The 20783-nt window shown below is 41.3% G+C and overlaps 1 protein-coding gene across 5 annotated transcripts in view; it reads left to right on the top strand.

Annotated features, from left to right (window-relative positions):
- Nucleotides 1–20783, top strand: part of MTMR2 (myotubularin related protein 2) — a 67000-nt gene that overhangs the window by 38984 nt on the left and 7233 nt on the right. For all 5 annotated transcript variants that reach the window (XM_068106043.1, XM_068106052.1, XM_068106025.1 and 2 more), the window contains 4 exons: nucleotides 12164–12361; nucleotides 14396–14602; nucleotides 14858–14950; nucleotides 15463–15576. In XM_068106043.1, coding sequence (XP_067962144.1) covers nucleotides 12164–12361; nucleotides 14396–14602; nucleotides 14858–14950; nucleotides 15463–15576 — 612 coding nt within the window. The remainder of the gene's footprint in view (nucleotides 1–12163; nucleotides 12362–14395; nucleotides 14603–14857; nucleotides 14951–15462; nucleotides 15577–20783) is intronic.

Genomic DNA, 20783 nt, shown 5'->3' with positions numbered 1-20783 from the left:
TTCGGGTTTTTGTCCCCCGTCGCACCGCGGAGCGAAAGGGGGACTATGGTTTTCCCCTCCGTCCGTGCGTGCGTGCGGGCGTGCGTACGTGCGTGCGTGCGTAAGCGAAGGACCGCATTCGAATTTGGTGTGTGGGTGCAACCCACGTCAAAATCCAAGATAGCCACCGCCATGTATGTCTGGTGCCATGTATGTCTGAACCTTGTGAGCGGAATATCTTGAAAAATAAGCGAAGTACCAACTTCTAATCTGGTGTGTGGGTGTATCTCGGCATAAGGAAGAACCCTATTGAAAATTGGGTCGCCACGTCAAAATCCAAGATTGCCGCCTCCATGTATGTCTCAATCTTGTGAGCGGAATATCTTATCATAGCATGTTTTCTGCGTATTCCACTTTGTCAACTCACATCACTTCCCCGACGGGGGACCTAGGCGTAACACTTGTATATATTTATTCTATCATAAAATGGAGACTTGTGGGAGAGCAATATGAGAGAGTGTGAAGGTATAATCCACTGACACCGATGCATTAGGCTTAGGGAATAGGTAGACATGGTACTTGCATGCAAGTATGAGTTGAGCAACGAAAGGCAGGTTAATAGGAATAGCAGACATCTCTGTTAGGGATGGAAGACACATTGAGCAGGCAATTGGATGCTGATTTAAATTGATACTTTATGAGGATTTCATTAGAGGAGTCTCCTCCATATAGACCATGGGCTAAATACAGTAATATCCCACATTATTCATGAACATTGAAATATGTAAACATTCTTCATGAACATTGAAATTGAAATATGTAAACCTTCTTCATGAATATTGAAAGATGTGAACCTTCTCCATGAACATTGAAAGATGTAAACCTTCTTCATGAATATTGAAAGATGTAAAACCTCTTTCTTGAACATTGAAATATGTAAACCTTCTTCATCAATATTGAAAGAGTTAAACCTTCTTCATGAATATTGAAAGAGTTAAACCTTCTTCATGAACATGGAAAGAGTTAAACCTTCTTCATGAACATGGAAAGATGTAAACATTATTCATGAATATTGAAAGATGTAAACATTCTTCATGAATATTGAAAGAGTTAAACCTTCTTCATGAATATTGAAAGAGTTAAACTTTCTTCATGAACATGGAAAGATGTAAACATTATTCATGAATATTGAAATATGTAAACCTTCTTCATGAATATTGAAAGAGGTAAACATTATCCATGAACATTGAAAGAGGTAAACATTCTTCATGAACATTGAAAGATGTATACCTTCTTCATGAATATTGAAAGAGGTAAACCTTCTTCATGAACATTGAAAGATGTAAACCTTCTTCATGAACATTGAAAGATGTAAACCTTCTTCATGAATATTGAAAGAGGTAAACATTCTTCATGAACATTGAAACATGTAAACCTTCTTCATGAATATTGAAAGAGGTAAACATTCTTCATGAACATGGAAAGATGTAAACATTCTTCATGAACATTGAAAGAGGTAAACCTTCTTCATGAATATTGAAAGAGGTAAACCTTCTTCATGAACATTGAAAGATGTAAACCTTCTTCATGAATATTGAAAGAGGTAAACATTCTTCATGAACATTGAAACATGTAAACCTTCTTCATGAATATTGAAAGATGTAAACCTTCTTCATGAACATTGAAAGATGTAAACCTTCTTCATGAATATTGAAAGAGGTAAACCTTCTTCATGAACATTGAAAGATGTAAACCTTCTTCATGAATATTGAAAGAGGTAAACATTCTTCATGAACATTGAAACATGTAAACCTTCTTCATGAATATTGAAAGAGGTAAACCTTCTTCATGAACATTGAAATATGTAAACCTTCTTCATGAATATTGAAAGAGGTAAACATTCTTCATGAACATTGAAACATGTAAACATTCTTCATGAACATTGAAATATGTAAACCTTCTTCATGAATATTGAAAGAGGTAAACATTCCTCATGAACATTGAAACATGTAAACCTTCTTCATGAACATTGAAACATGTAAACCTTCTTCATGAACATTGAAACATGTAAACATTCTTCATGAATATTGAAAGAGGTAAACCTTCTTCATGAACATGGAAAGATGTAAACATTATTCATGAACATTGAAAGATGTAAACATTATTCATGAACATTGAAAGATGGAAACATTATTCATGAACATTGAAAGAGGTAAACATTCTTCATGAACATTGAAACATGTAAACCTTCTTCATGAATATTGAAAGAGGTAAACATTCTTCATGAACATGGAAAGATGTAAACATTCTTCATGAACATTGAAATATGTAAACCTTCTTCATGAATATTGAAAGAGGTAAACATTCTTCATGAACATTGAAACATGTAAACCTTCTTCATGAATATTGAAAGATGTAAACCTTCTTCATGAATATTGAAAGAGGTAAACCTTCTTCATGAACATTGAAATATGTAAACCTTCTTCATGAATATTGAAAGATGTAAACCTTCTTCATGAATATTGAAAGAGGTAAAGCTTCTTCATGAACATTGAAATATGTAAACCTTCTTCATGAATATTGAAAGAGGTAAACCTTCTTCATGAACATGGAAAGATGTAAACCTTCTTCATGAATATTGAAAGATGTAAACATTATTCATGAACATTGAAAGAGGTAAACATTATTCATGAACATGGAAAGATGTAAACCTTCTTCATGAACATGGAAAGAGGTAAACATTATTCATGAACATTGAAAGAGGTAAACATTATTCATGAACATTGAAAGAGGTTAACATTATTCATGAACATTGAAAGAGGTAAACATTATTCATGAACATTGAAAGAGGTAAACCTTCTTCATGAACATGGAAAGATGTAAACATTATTCATGAACATGGAAAGATGTAAACATTATTCATGAACATTGGAAGATGGAAACATTATTCATGAACATTGGAAAGATGGAAACATTATTCATGAACATGGAAAGATGTAAACATTCTTCATGAATATTGAAAGAGGTAAACCTTCTTCATGAACATGGAAAGATGGAAACATTATTCATGAACATGGAAAGATGGAAACATTATTCATGAACATTGGAAGATGGAAACATTATTCATGAACATGGAAAGATGTAAACATTCTTCATGAACATGGAAAGATGTAAACATTCTTCATGAACATGGAAAGATGGAAACATTATTCATGAACATTGAAAGATGTAAACATTCTTCATGAATATTGAAAGAGGTAAACCTTCTTCATGAACATGGAAAGATGTAAACATTCTTCATGAATATTGAAAGATGTAAACCTTCTTCATGAACATGGAAAGATGTAAACATTCTTCATGAACATGGAAAGATGGAAACATTATTCATGAACATGGAAAGATGGAAACATTATTCATGAACATGGAAAGATGTAAACATTATTCATGAACATGGAAAGATGTAAACATTCTTCATGAACATGGAAAGATGGAAACATTATTCATGAACATGGAAAGATGTAAACATTATTCATGAACATGGAAAGATGGAAACATTATTCATGAACATGGAAAGATGTAAACATTATTCATGAACATGGAAAGATGTAAACATTCTTCATGAACATGGAAAGATGGAAACATTATTCATGAACATGGAAAGATGGAAACATTCTTCATGAACATGGAAAGATGTAAACATTATTCATGAACATGGAAAGATGTAAACATTCTTCATGAACATGGAAAGATGGAAACATTATTCATGAACATGGAAAGATGTAAACATTATTCATGAACATGGAAAGATGGAAACATTATTCATGAACATGGAAAGATGTAAACATTATTCATGAACATGGAAAGATGGAAACATTATTCATGAACATGGAAAGATGTAAACATTCTTCATGAACATGGAAAGATGTAAACATTCTTCATGAACATGGAAAGATGGAAACATTATTCATGAACATTGAAAGATGTAAACATTCTTCATGAATATTGAAAGAGGTAAACCTTCTTCATGAACATGGAAAGATGTAAACATTCTTCATGAATATTGAAAGATGTAAACCTTCTTCATGAACATGGAAAGATGTAAACATTCTTCATGAACATGGAAAGATGGAAACATTATTCATGAACATGGAAAGATGTAAACATTATTCATGAACATGGAAAGATGGAAACATTATTCATGAACATGGAAAGATGGAAACATTATTCATGAACATTGGAAGATGGAAACATTATTCATGAACATGGAAAGATGTAAACATTATTCATGAACATTGAAAGATGTAAACATTCTTCATGAACATTGGAAGATGGAAACATTATTCATGAACATGGAAAGATGGAAACATTATTCATGAACATGGAAAGATGTAAACATTATTCATGAACATGGAAAGATGTAAACATTCTTCATGAATATTGAAAGAGGTAAACCTTCTTCATGAACATGGAAAGATGTAAACCTTCTTCATGAACATGGAAAGATGGAAACATTATTCATGAACATGGAAAGATGTAAACATTATTCATGAACATTGGAAGATGTAAACATTATTCATGAACATGGAAAGATGTAAACATTATTCATGAACATTGAAAGAGGTAAACCTTCTTCATGAACATGGAAAGATGGAAACATTATTCATGAACATGGAAAGATGAAAACATTATTCATGAACATGGAAAGATGTAAACATTCTTCATGAACATTGAAAGATGTAAACATTCTTCATGAACATGGAAAGATGTAAACATTATTCATGAACGTTGAAAGATGTAAACATTATTCATGAACATGGAAAGATGCAAACATTCTTCATGAACATTGAAAGATGTAAACATTCTTCATGAACATGGAAAGATGGAAACATTATTCATGAACATTGAAAGATGTAAACATTATTCATGAACATGGAAAGATGTAAACATTCTTCATGAACGTTGAAAGATGTAAACATTATTCATGAACATGGAAATATGCAAACATTCTTCATGAACATTGAAAGATGTAAACATTATTCATGAACATGGAAAGATGTAAACATTATTCATGAACATGGAAAGATGTAAACATTCTTCATGAACATTGAAAGATGTAAACATTATTCATGAACATGGAAAGATGTAAACATTATTCATGAACATTGGAAGATGGAAACATTATTCATGAACATGGAAAGATGTAAGCATTATTCATGAACATTGAAAGAGGTAAACCTTCTTCATGAACATGGAAAGATGGAAACATTATTCATGAACATGGAAAGATGGAAACATTATTCATGAACATGGAAAGATGGAAACATTATTCATGAACATTGAAAGAGGTAAACCTTCTTCATGAACATGGAAAGATGGAAACATTATTCATGAATATTGAAGGATGTAAACATTATTCATGAACATGGAAAGATGGAAACATTATTCATGAACATTGAAAGATGTAAACATTATTCATGAACATGGAAAGATGTAAACATTCTTCATGAACATTGAAAGATGTAAACCTTCTTCATGAACATGGAAAGATGTAAACATTCTTCATGAACATTGAAAGATGTGAACCTTCTTCATGAATATTGAAAGATGGAAACATTCTTCATGAACATGGAAAGATGGAAACATTATTCATGAACATTGAAAAATGTAAACATTATTCATGAACATGGAAAGATGTAAACATTCTTCATGAACATTGAAAGAGGTAAACATTCTGCATGAACATGGAAAGATGTAAACATTCTTCATGAACATTGAAAGATGTAAACATTCTTCATGAACATGGAAAGATGGAAACATTATTCATGAACATTGAAAGATGGAAACATTCTTCATGAACATGGAAAGATGGAAACATTATTCATGAACATTGAAAGAGGTAAACCTTCTTCATGAACATGGAAAGATGTAAACATTCTTCATGAACATGGAAAGATGGAAACATTCTTCATGAACATGGAAAGATGGAAACATTATTCATGAACGTTCAAAGAGGTAAACCTTCTTCATGAACATGGAAAGATGGAAACATTTATTCATGAACGTTCAAAGAGGTAAACCTTCTTCATGAACATGGAAAGATGTAAACATTCTTCATGAACATTGAAAGATGTAAACATTCTTCATGAACATGGAAAGATGTAAACATTATTCATGAACATTGAAAGATGTAAACATTATTCATGAATATTGAAAGATGGAAACATTATTCATGAACATTGAAAGATGTAAACATTATCCATGAACATTGAAAGAAGTAAACCTTTGACAAAAGACAGACAAACAAAGTTTTTTTTTTTTTTTTTTTTTTTGTTTTTTTTTGTATACAATATCGAGGCTCGTGAAAGAGCGAACATTAATCACACAGAAAGACAAACCGACACATAAAACATATAACATAGGGAGCGGTAGACAAGATGGGGAGAGAGGGGGAAGGACACAAACACAACATTTGAGAGCAGGGACCGAGAGACATGGAGACATCGAGAGATCTGAGAGAGGGCAAGGGCTTTGGGGGGGGCGTGGGAAGGGGGCAGTGGGAGAGGTATAAAACATATGGACACTGCCAGGACTTCCAGGAAAGAAGTTGGAATTTCAAACAAGGTGGATCTGGGGTGAATTAGCGGGGGTAGAAAAGATCAAGGTTTTGGATGGGGGAAGATAAGAGATGGTGGTGAACAGCTGTTTTAAAGACCTGGAGGGAGGAGTGGGATTGAAGGGAGTGAGGGAGTTTGTTCCAGAGGCGGGAGAAAAGAGGAATGAAAGAGTGAAGGTGAGCGGAGAGCCGAGATTTCGGCAGTAAATCGGCAGTGTTACGTGTTCCTCTACGATCTCCTGGTCTCGGTGCACCTCCGAACCCCGAGAGGAGCCACGGCAGAAAAATATGTTACTCTGTGTTAGAAATCAATAGTAAAACCACAACAATGATTATAAATGAACAAATAATATATTGAAAATCACACAGGAATAACGGTACAACAAATGGCAATTAAGAGTGCACTCTATATACCATCAATAAAGTCAGATAACTCACTGCGCTTCCAGCAAGCGAAAAGGACACTCCTCAATGTCTCTATAACCTTTTCCAAGGCGAATGTGATTCGCTCCAGCGGTCGCTCGAACGATATCCAGTCGAAGCCCGAATCTCGCTCTCCAGTCGATATTCGAATCGCGTACAGTTGACAATGGTGATCTCCCCGCCGAAACTGTACAACGGCGCCCTTCAGAGGGGCACCTTCACCGCTCATTCAGCGAACCGCAACGTAATTGGAGACGAAGCGGTCGCACACACACATCCCCGACAAACGGTAGGATGTTGGGGTGAAGATGACGCGAGGGAAAGCCTTTGTAGGTGTCCGAAGCGTGGGGTTCAAAATGGCCGACGGCTCTTACTTGAGTCGATGCGACCAGGCGAGGATTCGTCGAAATCTCAGCGCCGAAATCTGACCGCAGATTTTCCACTCCAGCGATAATTCCTATCGCCGGATGTCCCTTCAAGGAACTCAAAATTCCCTCGCGACTTTCGGTAGACCAGGCTCGCTATGGAGCCTTGACGTCACGCGTCTTCTCGAACTTTGCTCGCGCCGCCTCTTCCTCTTCACCTCCTCGTCTTCCGGTTCGGTTTCCTGTATCATTTTAAGTTAACCTTTTTAACTTTAGATAGCTGTTCCTGAATAATAAACCTTTTGAGAATAAGAATAGTACCTAATATCAGAAATATGTCAAGTGGGTGAAAACCACAACAGCGGAAGTGACGAATCCGTAACACTTCCCCCCCCTCAAGAAAGAAAGTTTGAACACAGCGAAAACTTTCTTTGCATGCAAACTCTTTAAACAAACAAAAATAAACTCACAACCCAAATCACCAATTCCCATGAGCAACAATTATCAACATCTCAAAAATAAAGCAACAAAATTTCACACAACCCACAGAGATTTCCAAAGTTAATTCACTCTGGACAAAGCGTCAACAACGACATTGTCCCTGCCCTTTACATGTTCAATTTCCCCGTTTAACCCCTGCAAAGCCAAACTCCATCTCAGCACCCTCTGATTTTTACTTTTAGTTTCTTTTGAATGAAGGTGAAGGGGCTGTGATCAAAATCCAAAGTCAAGCAAGTCTACAGCACTTTTACCCGGGAGGCCGAGCTGAAAGCCAGGTTCCATGGTGGTTGGGTGGTGAGGCCTGGAAGTATTCACTACATGGACGCCTTTAGGAACGTGGAGTTCACGGTTAGTCCGTGCAGGAAAGTTCACTACATGGACGCCTTTAGGAACGTGGAGTTCATGGTTAATCCGTGTAGGGAAGTTCACGACATGGACGCCTTTAGGAACGTGGCGTTCACGGTTAATCCGTGTAGGAATCTTGGTTCGGCGGCTCCGCAGCATTCAGTGCTTCAACTTTTCCGAACTTTCATAATAATTACGGTGGGACCGCTTGTCACTGTAGTTACATGAATAGCGGTCTCCTTCTCGGCCACTACTCTGACAATCCTTCCTTCGGGAGCTGCCATAACTCTGGGAGCCTCCATAATAATATCGATTGCGGCCACCACCAAAACTACTACTCTGAGGTCCTCTTCTGTAGCCCCCACGACACCTATGAAATGCCTTCCCTACCGTTATGGTCCGACCCTCCAACTCCTTGCTATTCAGATCCTTTTCTGCATCTCTGGCGTCCTTTGAGTTTTCAAACGTGACAAAGCCAAACCCTCTTGACTTTTGTATTTCCCTGTCTTTTATCAGCAGCACTTCCAAAAGCGGTCCATATTTGCTGAAGGCAGACTCCAGAACATCTTCCTTGGTTTTGAAGTTCAGTCCCCCTACAAAGAGCTTGCCAATATTGCCTCCATCCCTGACTTGCGTGTGCTGACACTTAGTTTCAGCGTACTTCCTCCAAGGCTTTTCAACAAACATCGGGTTACCAGAAACTTGACCACCGGCCAAATCATTCCCGATAACAAAAGATACTCCCTCTACAGGAAGAGTGGCTTGTAAACCTACGGTGACCGGTCCTGACACCAAATCAGACTCCAAATGGATGACATGAAGTGGAGCTCTAACACAGCCACCAATCCCCTGTAAACTAACACTATCACCAGTTGCCGTCTCCTCTGACAATGGCAAAATGCCTTCAAGCATCAAAGACTGATGTGCTCCTGTGTCCCTCAAGACCCTAACTGGTTTCTGGTCCGTCGAGTCTCCATCCAAGGACACAAACCCCTCTGAAATAAATGGTTGGTAACCCTTTTGAGGGCGATTTCTCACATTTGCCATTGCATTCGGAGTTGTACTAGTCGAACTCCGCTCCTGATTTTCTTTCCCAGAGCATAACAGTAGGACATCAAGTGTGTCGGTTTATGGCAAAAAGCGCAAGTAGGCCCGGAGGAGAACCTTGTGGTCTGCCTCGAGCCCCCCGGAGGGATACGTCTGCCTTGGAACTGTGGTCTTCGGATTTCTAGAAGTCGTGGTATCAGAGTGGTCCTCATAGTCATCTCGAGGCCGCACCCATGAATTTTCGTTCTCCGCCCCTGATGTACCATAGCTCCCCTGGCTAAGTCTAGGCGAGTAGTTAGATTTGTGGAACCCTATCCTGTGTGTTAAGGCATAGTCATCTGCCATGGTTGCTGCCTCATACAACTTTTGTACTTTCCTTTCCTCCAGATGTACTTTAATGTCCTCGTGGACACACTGTTGGAATTCCTCCACCAGGATCAATTGTTGTAATAGTTCGAAGTCTTTCCCAACCCCTTTTTAATCACACCACCGATCAAACATGGTTTCCTTCATTCTGGCAAACTCCACATGGATCTCACTCTCTATCTTCCTGGCATTCCAGAATTTTTGCCGTAAGCTTCAGGGACCAATTCATAGGCTTTGAGAATGGTTTTCTTCACTATCTCATAATCTGCACATTGCTCAATCGGTAAAGCCGAATAAATATCCTGAGCTTTACCCACCAGAACACTTTGCACTAACATGGTCCAGGACTCCTCCGGCCATTTTAGCATTCGAGCCACTTTCTCAAAGTGTAAAAAAACTTGGCTACCTCCTTTTCATTGAAGAGTGGAACCAGCCTAACATGTCTGCCAACATCCCAGGTGTTCTGACTAGTTGGCGAACCCGTCGGCATGGATGGCACCTCTCCCCGTTCTCTCATTAACTCCAGCTCCTTGACTTTAATTTCCTGCTGAAGCCCCATTTCACGGTCCTTTAACTCCCTTTCTTTTCTCTCCTCTGCTTCGAGTTCCCTTGCCACTCTCCTTTCCTCTGTTTTTTTTCTTTTCTAACCTTTCCTGGAGTTCTCTTTCCTGTGCTTTTAACCTTTCTTGGAGGTCTCTTTCCTGTACGGCTCTTCTTTCCTCGAGCTCTCTTTCCTGTGCTTTTAACCTTTCCTGGCTCTGCAATTGCATCTCGGTTTTTTGGAGCTCCATATTTTCTTGTTCTTCTGGTAACCAATCCAAGGCTCCCTCTCTCCATGTTCCTAGTTCCACCATAGATTCTATCACCACTGTCTGCATCTCTGTTTTCTTCATTTTAACTCGGACCTCCAAGCTAAAATGTTTGGCCAATCTCAAGAGTTCCGATTTTAGTAACGCTCGGAACTGTGCCTCACTAGGGGTCGCTGCAAACTTCTCTGCGTCAAACTCCATGGTGACTATCCGTTAGCACCTGTTAACCTTCACACAATAAATTTCCCCCAAAAAAAATATATATATATATATATATATTTATTTTTTGACAAATTTGGGAATGTTGGAAAATATTCCAAAATTGGAAAATTTGGGAATGCTACGGAATTCTATCCCGGACGAAGACCCAATTTCGAGCCCACGAGTCAATTGGATGAGCCCCCAATTTCTGTTACGTGTTCCTCTACGATCTCCTGGTCTCGGTACACCTCCGAACCCCGAGAGGAGCCACGGCAGAAAAATGTTTCTCTGTGTTAGAAATCAATAGTGAAACCACACCAATGATTATAAATGAACAAATAATATATTGAAAATCACACAGGAATAACGGTACAACAAATGGCAATTAAGAGTGCACTCTATATACCATCAATAAAGTCAGATAACTCACTGTGCTCCCAGCGAGCGAAAAGGACACTCCTCAATGTCTCGATAACCTTTTCCAAGGCGAATGTGATTCGCTCCAGCGGCCGCGAGAACGATATCCAGTCGAAGCCCGAATCTCGCTCTCCAGTCGATATTCGAATCGCGTACAGTTGACAATGGTGATCGCCCCGCCGAAACTGTACAACGGCGCACTTCAGAGGGGCACCTTCACCGCTCACTCAGCGAACCGCAACGTAATTGGAGACGAAGCGGTCGCACACACACATCCCCGACAAACGGTAGGATGTTGGGGTGAAGATGACGAGAGGCAAAGCCTTTGTAGGTGTCCGAAGCACGGGGTTCAAAATGGCCGACGGCTCTTACTTGAGCCGATGCGACTAGGCAAGGATTCGTCGAAACCTCAGCGCCCAAATCTGACCGCAGATTTTCCACTCCAGGGATAATTCTTATCGCCGGATGTCCCTTCAAGGAACTCAAAATTCCCTCACGACTTTCGGTAGACCAGGCTCGCTATGGAGCCTTGACGTCACGCGTCTTCTCCAACTTTGCTCGCGCCACCTCTTCCTCTTCACCTCCACGTCTTCCGGTTCGGTTTCCTGTATCATTTTAAGTTAACCTTTTTAACTTTGGATAGCTGTCCCTGAATAATAAACCTTTTGAGAATAATAATAGTACCTAATATCAGAAATATGTCAAGTGGGTGAAAACCACAACAGCGGAAGTGACGAATCCGTAACAAAAGACAGACAAAGGTTGGAAGTGTTTTTTTGTTAAACTTTTGAAGGGCAAAGCACACACAGTGGTGTTGGGAGGTTGAATGGGGGAGGAAACTAACAATTGCTCTATGTTTGTTGTCGGCTGATCTGATTTTCCTCTACAAAGTAGGATATGAAAAAGTACTGAAACTTAGCGTTCAAGAACGAGCGATAACCCCATTGAGTAAAAGGATTGTATCTAAGGTTATCTTCACATGAGAAAACAATTAGTAATGCATGAAAATCCATTAACCATGGCGAGCTGGAGTTGATTTCGTTCTTTTCACAACCATACCCTTTTAACCCTGCTGAAAACATCGATCCCCACGCAAGGCCAAAGGTGGGGGCTTTGAAGGCGAGGAGTCTTATCCTAACGCCGAAGTTCACTTCTTGGACATCTATAACATCCACGTGATGCGAGAGTCGCTGCGTAAGCTGCGTCAGGCCGTGGTTGCGGCTGGGAGCGGTGGGGACGGCGAGGCACGCTGGCTGTCCAACCTCCACGCCTCACACTGGCTGGAACATGTGCGGGTCAGTGGCGATCTATGACCATGTGAAAATTTTATTATTTATTTTACTCTAATCCTTTAGACATTCCTAAAGCTCATAATGGGGATTCCATTTGTTACTGTGATAGGGATTTTGACCAAACCTTCCATGCGTTAGTGTGATTTATTGAGGTATTTGTAAAGAAATGTATAGTCAGGAAAATAAAAACGTAGGGGCAATACCCCTGGCACTCACCTGGAAGAATAAACAGTATACTGCACCGACGAAAGCTATTTTAAACCAATTTCAATGGTTGCTAGGAGACAGGGCAGCATGTAGAATCATACATGATCATAAGACTTTAAACAAACAAACAAAAAAATACCTATTTTGGGGGGCAACTTGACCATCCCGTCTCTGCTACGCTAACACAACCATGACCTCGCCGTGCCTTGACATCCCCCCTCCCACCCCATGTACCTCCTGAGACCCCAATTTTTCCAATGCCTTGAACAAACATTGGCACATTACGGATGATGAAGGTTGTGGTGAAGTTTCATCAACATTGTGTGTGTAGGTTCTGAGTAAAAAAGCAAATACCTATTTTGAGGGGGAAATCTCCCCCATAGACCACCTCAGACCCCCATTTTTTAAATGCCAGGAACAAACTTTGGTAAAACATGGGTGATTAAGGTTGTGGTCAGGTTTCATCAGAATTGCATGTGTAGTTTCTGAGAAGAAAGCAAATACCTATTTTGGGGGGCAATCCCCCTCCCCCATAGATCCCCAAAGGGGCAGATTTTTTTTAATGCCGTGAACAAACTTTGGTACGTCACTGGTGATGAAGGTTGTGGTAAAGTTTCATCGAAATAGTGTGTGTAATTTCAGAGAAAAAAGCAAATTCCTATTTTGGGGGGTCAAACCTGGATCCACTTTGACCCCTGGAAGATCCCCTTAGACCTTGATTTTTTTAATGCCGTGAACAAACTTTAGTCACAGCACAACAAATATCATTTGTGCCAAATTTGGTCGCAATCCTATCAGCGGTTTCAGGTGGAAGAAGTTTCAAGTGTTTACGGACGGACGGACTGACTGACGGACGGACGACGCGCCATCGCATAAGCTCCCCTGAACTTCGTTCCAGGTGAGCTAAAAATGAACACACCACAAACTAGTACAGCTGCTCAATCGTCAAGTTCAGATGTGATATCATAACCACCAAATGTGGTATTTTATTTTATTTATTTTATTTTTTATTTTTTTTGGTATACTGAATCGAGGCTCGTGAAAGAGCTAACATTTATTTCACAAACAAATCAACCAGACAAACAAAATATACAAAAAGAGGGAGCGGAAGACAACATGGGGAGAGAAGGGGAAGCACACAACCACAACATTTGAGAGCAGGGAGAAGTGTGGGAGGGAGAGGGCTTGGGGGCAGGAGGTGTGGGAAGGGGGGGGGGGGGGGTGGGAGAAGTATAAAACACAAGGGGACCGAAATTAGCGGGGGTAGAAAAGATCAAGGTTTTGGATGGGGGAGGATAAGAGATGGTGGTGAACAGCTGTTTTAAAGACCTGGAGGGTGGAGTGGGATTGAAGAGAGTGAGGGAGTTTGTTCCAGAGGCGGGAGAAAAGAGGAATGAAGGAGTGAAGGTGAGCAGAAAGTCTTGATTTTGGCAGTTTAACCATAAGAGGGTTGCAGGCAGATCTTGTGCGACCTGTAGGAATATTTGGGGGACAGAGCCAAGAGAGGGCTGGGGGGGCAAGGCCAGAGAGGAGTCGGTAGAAGACGGAAAGACCACCAACCTGCCTGCGGTGAGTGAGTGAAAGGCCCTTGGAGTTAGCTTCATCGTGGGAGATTCCAATGATTCTGAACGCTTTGGTTTCATTTGTAAGGAGTTTAAATTAGCTTTTCGAGAGTGTGTGGTACTGCTCTGTGTAAGTACAGTGTGTACGTACATACGGTTTAAAGTTGAGAATTGAAAACTTCCAGTAAGTATCTCAATAGTCTCTGCTACGCTAACACAACCATGACCTCGCTGTGCCTTGACCATCCCGCAATCGCTGTCATTGCAGGTGCTGCTCGCGGGAGCTTTGCGAGTGGCGGACAGGGTAGAGGGAGGTCGAACCTCAGTTGTGGTACACTGCTCGGACGGTTGGGATCGAACGACCCAGCTGGTCGCCCTCACTCAACTGATGCTGGACCCGGAAACGCGAAGTCTACGTGGTTTTGAAGCGCTGATCGAGAGAGAGTGGCTTGGATTTGGACACAAATTTGCTCTCGTATGAATTTCCTTTCACTACCTTTTTAAAACTCATTACTGTAATGTTTGTGTGTGTCATCTTTGAAAGTATGTGAGCCACCTAGATCTCTTGGGCTTTGTCTATGCTTCTGTCCGAATTTGAAAGCAGGACCGTGAAGGATTTTGGATGGCGCTAGCCTTTTACATTCAGCATTTTGTTCACATATGATGGTGGTAATTTATTTTATTTATTTTTTAATTCCCTCTTCCTTGATGCTTTTTTTTCTTTGCACAGCGAGTTGGACATGGTGATAGAAACCATGCAGACTCTGACCGTTCACCGCTCTTCCTTCAGTTCATAGATTGCACGTGGCAGCTCACCCAGCAGGTGCACAATCTTCAGCATTCACATGCTCCAACCTCAACACAACATATAATCCAGGAGAACCTCCTCAATTTATTTATTTATATAAAAAGTCAAGGCTCGTGGAAGAGCTAGAACACTGAAGGGTTCATGATGCCACAGATCAAAAAGAACAGTAGAAAGAGGGAGAACACCAACAGCAGGGTTGAACGATGAAATTGAGGGAGACATGGACAAATAAGGGATGTGGGGAGGAATGAGGGTAGTTGGGAAAAATTATCTAGTGTAGGACACCGTCCCCACTTATCTAGTTCAGGAGACCATTTTCTCTTTTATCATCCCGGAGCCTTACCCTCCCCCCCCCCGCCACCACCCCACAATCTCGTACAGGAGGTTGTCTCTTCATGTTTATTCCATGAGACCCTCTCCCCTTATCTAGTCAAAGAGACCTTCCTCCCCCATCCTGCCACTTCTATGCTTTCCGGGAGTTGATGAGGTTTCCTGTACTCATGTGTCTTTATTTCCTTGTACTTCAGTTCCCATCCGCATTTGAGTTCAATGAGGCATTCCTCATTGCTGTGCTGGACCATCATTACAGCTGCCTCTTTGGGACTTTCCTCTGCAACAGTGAAAGTGGCAGGATGGTGCAGGTGAGACTCATTAATGTGTGGTCTCTACTAGCACATTGGCAAGGCACGTCCTTCACTAAGTGTTGTGTGCCAGAAATGCAGGAAATGTATTGAGCAGTTCATTGTTTTGTTCAGGACACAACATAGTTATGTCTTCCTCAAAGTTATTTCTTGGTAACATAGACACAGAACCCGCATGCAGTCGTCTTGTCTCGTCCAGAGACAAATAGTGCTCTATCAGGTGGACACCAGGCACAGTTTGCTGCTATCATTTCTACCAAACGACCATGTCCTTCAGCCATCGAGGTATGAATGTTGCTACTGAAGAAAAACAAAAACTTTTTTCGGAGGTTTCCCGCAATCCGCAATCCGCAATCCCCAATCCAAAACCTTGATCTTTTCTACCCCCGCTAATTTCACCCCAAATCCACTTTTTTGAGGTGACTTTTGTCTTTTTTCCTGGAAGTCCTTGGTGTCCTTGCGTTTTATACCTATCCTGCCTCCCCCCAGGCCCTCTGCCTCCCACACATCTCCCGATGTCCCTGCCCTCAAATGTTGTGTTTGTGTGCTTCCTCCCCTTCTCTCCCCATCTTGTCGACCGCTCCCATTTTTATATACTTTGTTTACTTGTTTGTTTGATTTGTTTGTTTGATAAATGTTAGCTCTTTCATGAGCCTCGACTCTGTATACAAAAAAAAAAAAAAAAAAATTAGGCGGCCCATATTAAACCACCCGATCTACCACATTACATTAGTTATTCATGCCTGTTGCATGTGTCCTTTATGACATCCTTAAAAACTAAGTTCCCTGGATGGAATGATTTTCAATTTTCTTTGACTGCCGGATAGGGAGACAGAATAAAGCAATTACCTCACTCGTCTGTGCATGCGCGATCAGCACGAGATTCCGTTCAATTTGCCGGATTCAGAGCCGAAGTACTGCTAAACTGCAGATCTGTGTTCCGATTTTTTCTGATTCATGTTCTACAATATTTAAAATGTAACATTTGATGTAACAAATGTAACATTGCTTAACCCTGCTCTTCGCTTCGCACACGCGGGGTAATAAACAAGGATTAAAAATGCTCAATATTGAACCTTCATCATCTCACAGAGATACCGCGCATGCGCAGCAAAGCAAGTGCCTTATAAAGGTGTAGCTGCCATCTTTGTTGCAGCGCTGCACTCAGGCTGTCTGGTTGACTGGCGTGGCGGCACCCCTTTCGTTCCATTCCGTTTCTAAGGAGTTAGTTCAATGATGATTCAACATGTGCAATAACCGTCACCGAGCCCAGATTCAAATTTAATCCAATCTACCCACTCCAGTTCTTCTTGGAATAAAATCCCAACGTCGGGGTCATACCCAACGTCGGGGTCAAATCCAACGTCGGGGTCAAATCCAACGTCGGGGTCAAATCCAACGTCGGGGTCAAACCCAACGTCGGGGTCAAACCCAACGTCGGGGTCAAACTCAACGTCTCTCAAGCAAGCAACATCCAAGTCCAACTCAGCGTCTCAGGCTAGCAACGTCTAAACAAAAGCTTTTACAGTCGTGGCCAAAACTTTTGGCACCCTGGCACTTTTTTCAAATAACTCACAATTTTCCCTAAAAATAAGTTGAAATTGACAGAAGTATTTGGTCTCCACAATTCTTTATTTCACTTTTAATATTATAGTACCTTTGTTTTTGATTCAGAACTTAATATGATCCACCACGCGGTAACCCGGGTTGCCCCGTGATTTTTAATCATTTCACGTAATTAATTAATCTATTTTAGGGGGAGTGTAACCCGGGTTCGTGTGAGAGGAAAATCCTTTGTGTCACATCTGTGTTTCCCCTAAAATAGATTAGTGTGTCACAAAGAATTTTCCTATCACGTGAACCTGGTTTGCACTCCCCCTAAAATAGATTAATTAATTATGTAAAATGATTAAAAATCACGGGGCAACCCGGGTTACCGCGTGGTGGATCATATGTCCTTTTAAATCATAAAATAAAAAGAAATGGCATTGACAAAGTTATTGACACCTTCGACTTAATATTTGGTAGCACAGACTTTAGACAAAATAACTGCAGTCAAGCGCTTCCTCTCGCCATGAATGAGCTGAGCTGGCAAACTCCAGTCGGGCTTTCTTATGTCTCTCTCTCAGCCTTGGTCTCCCACCATAGAACCCCCTTTCATTGAGTTGGCGACGGATGCTGTGAGTCGAAACTGTCGACCCTTTTGTTTGAAGGTCAGCTTGAATCTGTTTGGCAGGTTAACGAGGTGCTTTCTCCACCATTCGAACAATCCTTCGCTGCAATCTTCGATCATGTTTTCTCTTGCGGCCACGTCCAGGGAGGTTGGCTTCAGTGCCAAGGGCCTTAAACTTCCTGATAACATTGCATACGGTGGACACAGGCACATCAAGGTCTCTGGAGATGGACTTGTAGCCGTGAGATTGCCCATGCTTGGCTACAATCTTGTGTCTGACCTCCTCAGACAATTCTCTGGTTTTCTTTCTTTTCTCCATGCTCATTGCGGTACACACAGTCACAAAAAACAGCAGAATGACTCCTTTTCTCTATTCAAAATGGTTGAATGAGTGGTTTTTATATTGCAGTCACCTGCATCTCACCACAGTATGTTCAATTCCAAAAAAAAAAGGAGATTCACCTGCTTGAAATCTAATTATTTCTAACAACTTCTAAAAGGTGGCAATCATATTGTCCGGGACATTTTAGGATTTCTTTGTGGAATAAGCTAAGATTTAGTAATTTTTTCAGCTTTTTTTGTTTTGTTCCACTGCAAACCAAAGAAATACCGATGTGGACACCAAAATATTTATTAATTTCAACACTTTTCTGGAAGAAATGGTGCATTATTTGAAAAAAGCGCAAGGGTGCCAATATTTTTGGTCACGACTGTATTAGCCACCGTTGGACTTTGTCCAAAATGGTGCTAATGGATTAGGTCTCATCCGTTCTTGCGTGCGTCAGCAAACATATCTCGAAGATGTATGGATCGTTGGTTCACACTTGGCAGAAAGACAATACATGATGGTATACATATGCACATCATTTTGTTTCACGATGCGATCAAGGATGGCTGACTGGCGGCCATTTTAGTTGTAAAAAACCCGATATTGAACCCGTCCTCAACCATTTCTCGGACATGCATCTACCGATGTTGTTCAAACTTGGCACACAGAAAATGAATGATGGGTTATATATGCACATTATTTTCTTTTGAGATCAGATCCAAGATGGCTGACTGGTGGCCATTTTGTTACTTAAATGTGTCCCCAACCATTTATTGGACATGCATGTACCGATTTTCTTCAAACTTGGCACAAGAACAATACATGAAATTATACATATGCAGAATATTTTGTTTTGTAATCCAACCAAAGACGGCGGACTGACGGCCTTCAACTCCACACAGCAAAATTACTAAAACTACGGGGGCCATGACATTTTACGTCTTTTTCTTCTTGTTTATTAAGGTTTAATTCCTCATGCACTCACTCATCAAACTCATTCCATGTGATTTCTTACCTGATTATTTGATGACAAAGTAACGTTCCCAGGCTTGTACCTCTTCTTGTAAAACTTTTAGCTTTTTTGCTTGATTCCAGTAAAGGCTGGTTTGCCGAGCTAGTCACGCTTGGTTTAGTTTTATGCACATGAGGAAATACAAATAATTTAATTGTACATCATAATTGTTTTTCTGTTTCATGGATTTTTTACCAAAGTTAACAAAGGTCACAAAGGTAACAAAGGTCTTGTGAAGGTCACAAGAAACTCATTTTGCAATAAATGTTCGTTTCCCATTAATCGTACACTTTCTAAAATCCAATCTCACCCCTCCCCTCCAAATCTTCCCCATAACCCCTTCCATCCAAATCTTCCCCATCACCCATCCCCTCCAAATCTTCCCCCTTGCCACTCCCCTCCGAATCCTCCCCATCACCCATCCCTTTCAAATCTCCCCCCTTGCCCCTTCTCTCCTAAACTCCCCGCACACCCCTCCCCTCCAAGACTCCCCCTCGCCCCTCCCCTCCTAGACTCCCCCTCACCCCTCCCCTCCAAATCTCCCACATATCCCATCCCTTTCAAATCCCTCCCCTTGTCCCTTCCCTCCTAAACAACCCCCCCTTGCCCCTCCCCTTCAAATCTCCCCATCCTCATTTCTTCTCAATTTCCCCCCTCTCACTCCCCCTCCTCAAAGCGTCCTCCCCGCTTCTTCCCCCTCCTCAAATAACACCTCATTGTGCCTCACCCAATCACCATCAAACCTTTTGTCCGCCCCATCCTTCCCTATCTCCGAGCTATTCTGAAATCTCTGACACACCTTCAACAGCTCTCCCTACCTCTTCCACCTCTTCCACATCTTACCCTACCCCTCCTCCCCCCTGTTCTGTATCCGATGCTCCCCCTTCCTCTTCATTAACGGTATGGACCTCAAACATCCGGGGCCTTCGTTCAAACTCAACTGATCTCTCCATACAGGTTGCTTCTGTCAAACCAGATGTGATCTGCTTAACAGAAACTTTCCTCTTTCATGATGTCTCTGATTCCTTGGTATCTCTCCCGGGTTACTCCCTCCTCCGGTATGATAGACCTGAGCCTCGTCCTGGAGGTGGGGTTGCTATCTTTATCAAAAGCTCTCTTCCTCACTCGCCCTGCACTGCACTCTCTCCACCTCAACCCCAGGAATACCTCTGGCCATGGCTTCCCCTTCGCTCCCACCTCTTGTTCATATGTGTGTTGTACCGTCCACCAAACAGTGATGACTCCATCTACATCTCGCTGTCTGATAATATGGACCAACTTCTGTCTACTCATCCCAACTCTCTCTTCCTCATATGAGGTGATTTCAATTGTCACCATGCCAATTGGCTGGGTGTGGGTACCTCTCTCACCAGCCATGGCTCCTCAGCAAAGGACTTCTGCGACTCACTGGGACTGACACAATCTGTCAATTTCCCGACCCGGATCTCAGTCAACGGAACATCTTCTCTTCTGGACTTGGTTATGACTAACTTCCCTGAAAATGTCTGCTGCTCTTCTTCTGCTCCAATCGGCTCATCTGATCATGTGCTTGTTAAAGTGGACATCTCTCTGACCATTCTCAGGGAGCCTCCTCAGCGTCGACGAGTCTGGCATTTCACTCAGGCTGACTGGCACGGTAAGCAGCCATCAATCATCTGGACTGGTCTCCCATCTCTACCACCTCTGACATCAAC

Source organism: Myxine glutinosa, chromosome 1 (genome assembly GCF_964187855.1).
Source record: "Myxine glutinosa chromosome 1, kmMyxGlut1.1, whole genome shotgun sequence".
Taxonomy (NCBI): Eukaryota; Metazoa; Chordata; class Myxini; order Myxiniformes; family Myxinidae; genus Myxine; species Myxine glutinosa.
The sequence above is the reverse complement of the archived record's forward strand: the minus strand, read 5'-3'. Positions and strand labels throughout refer to the sequence as shown.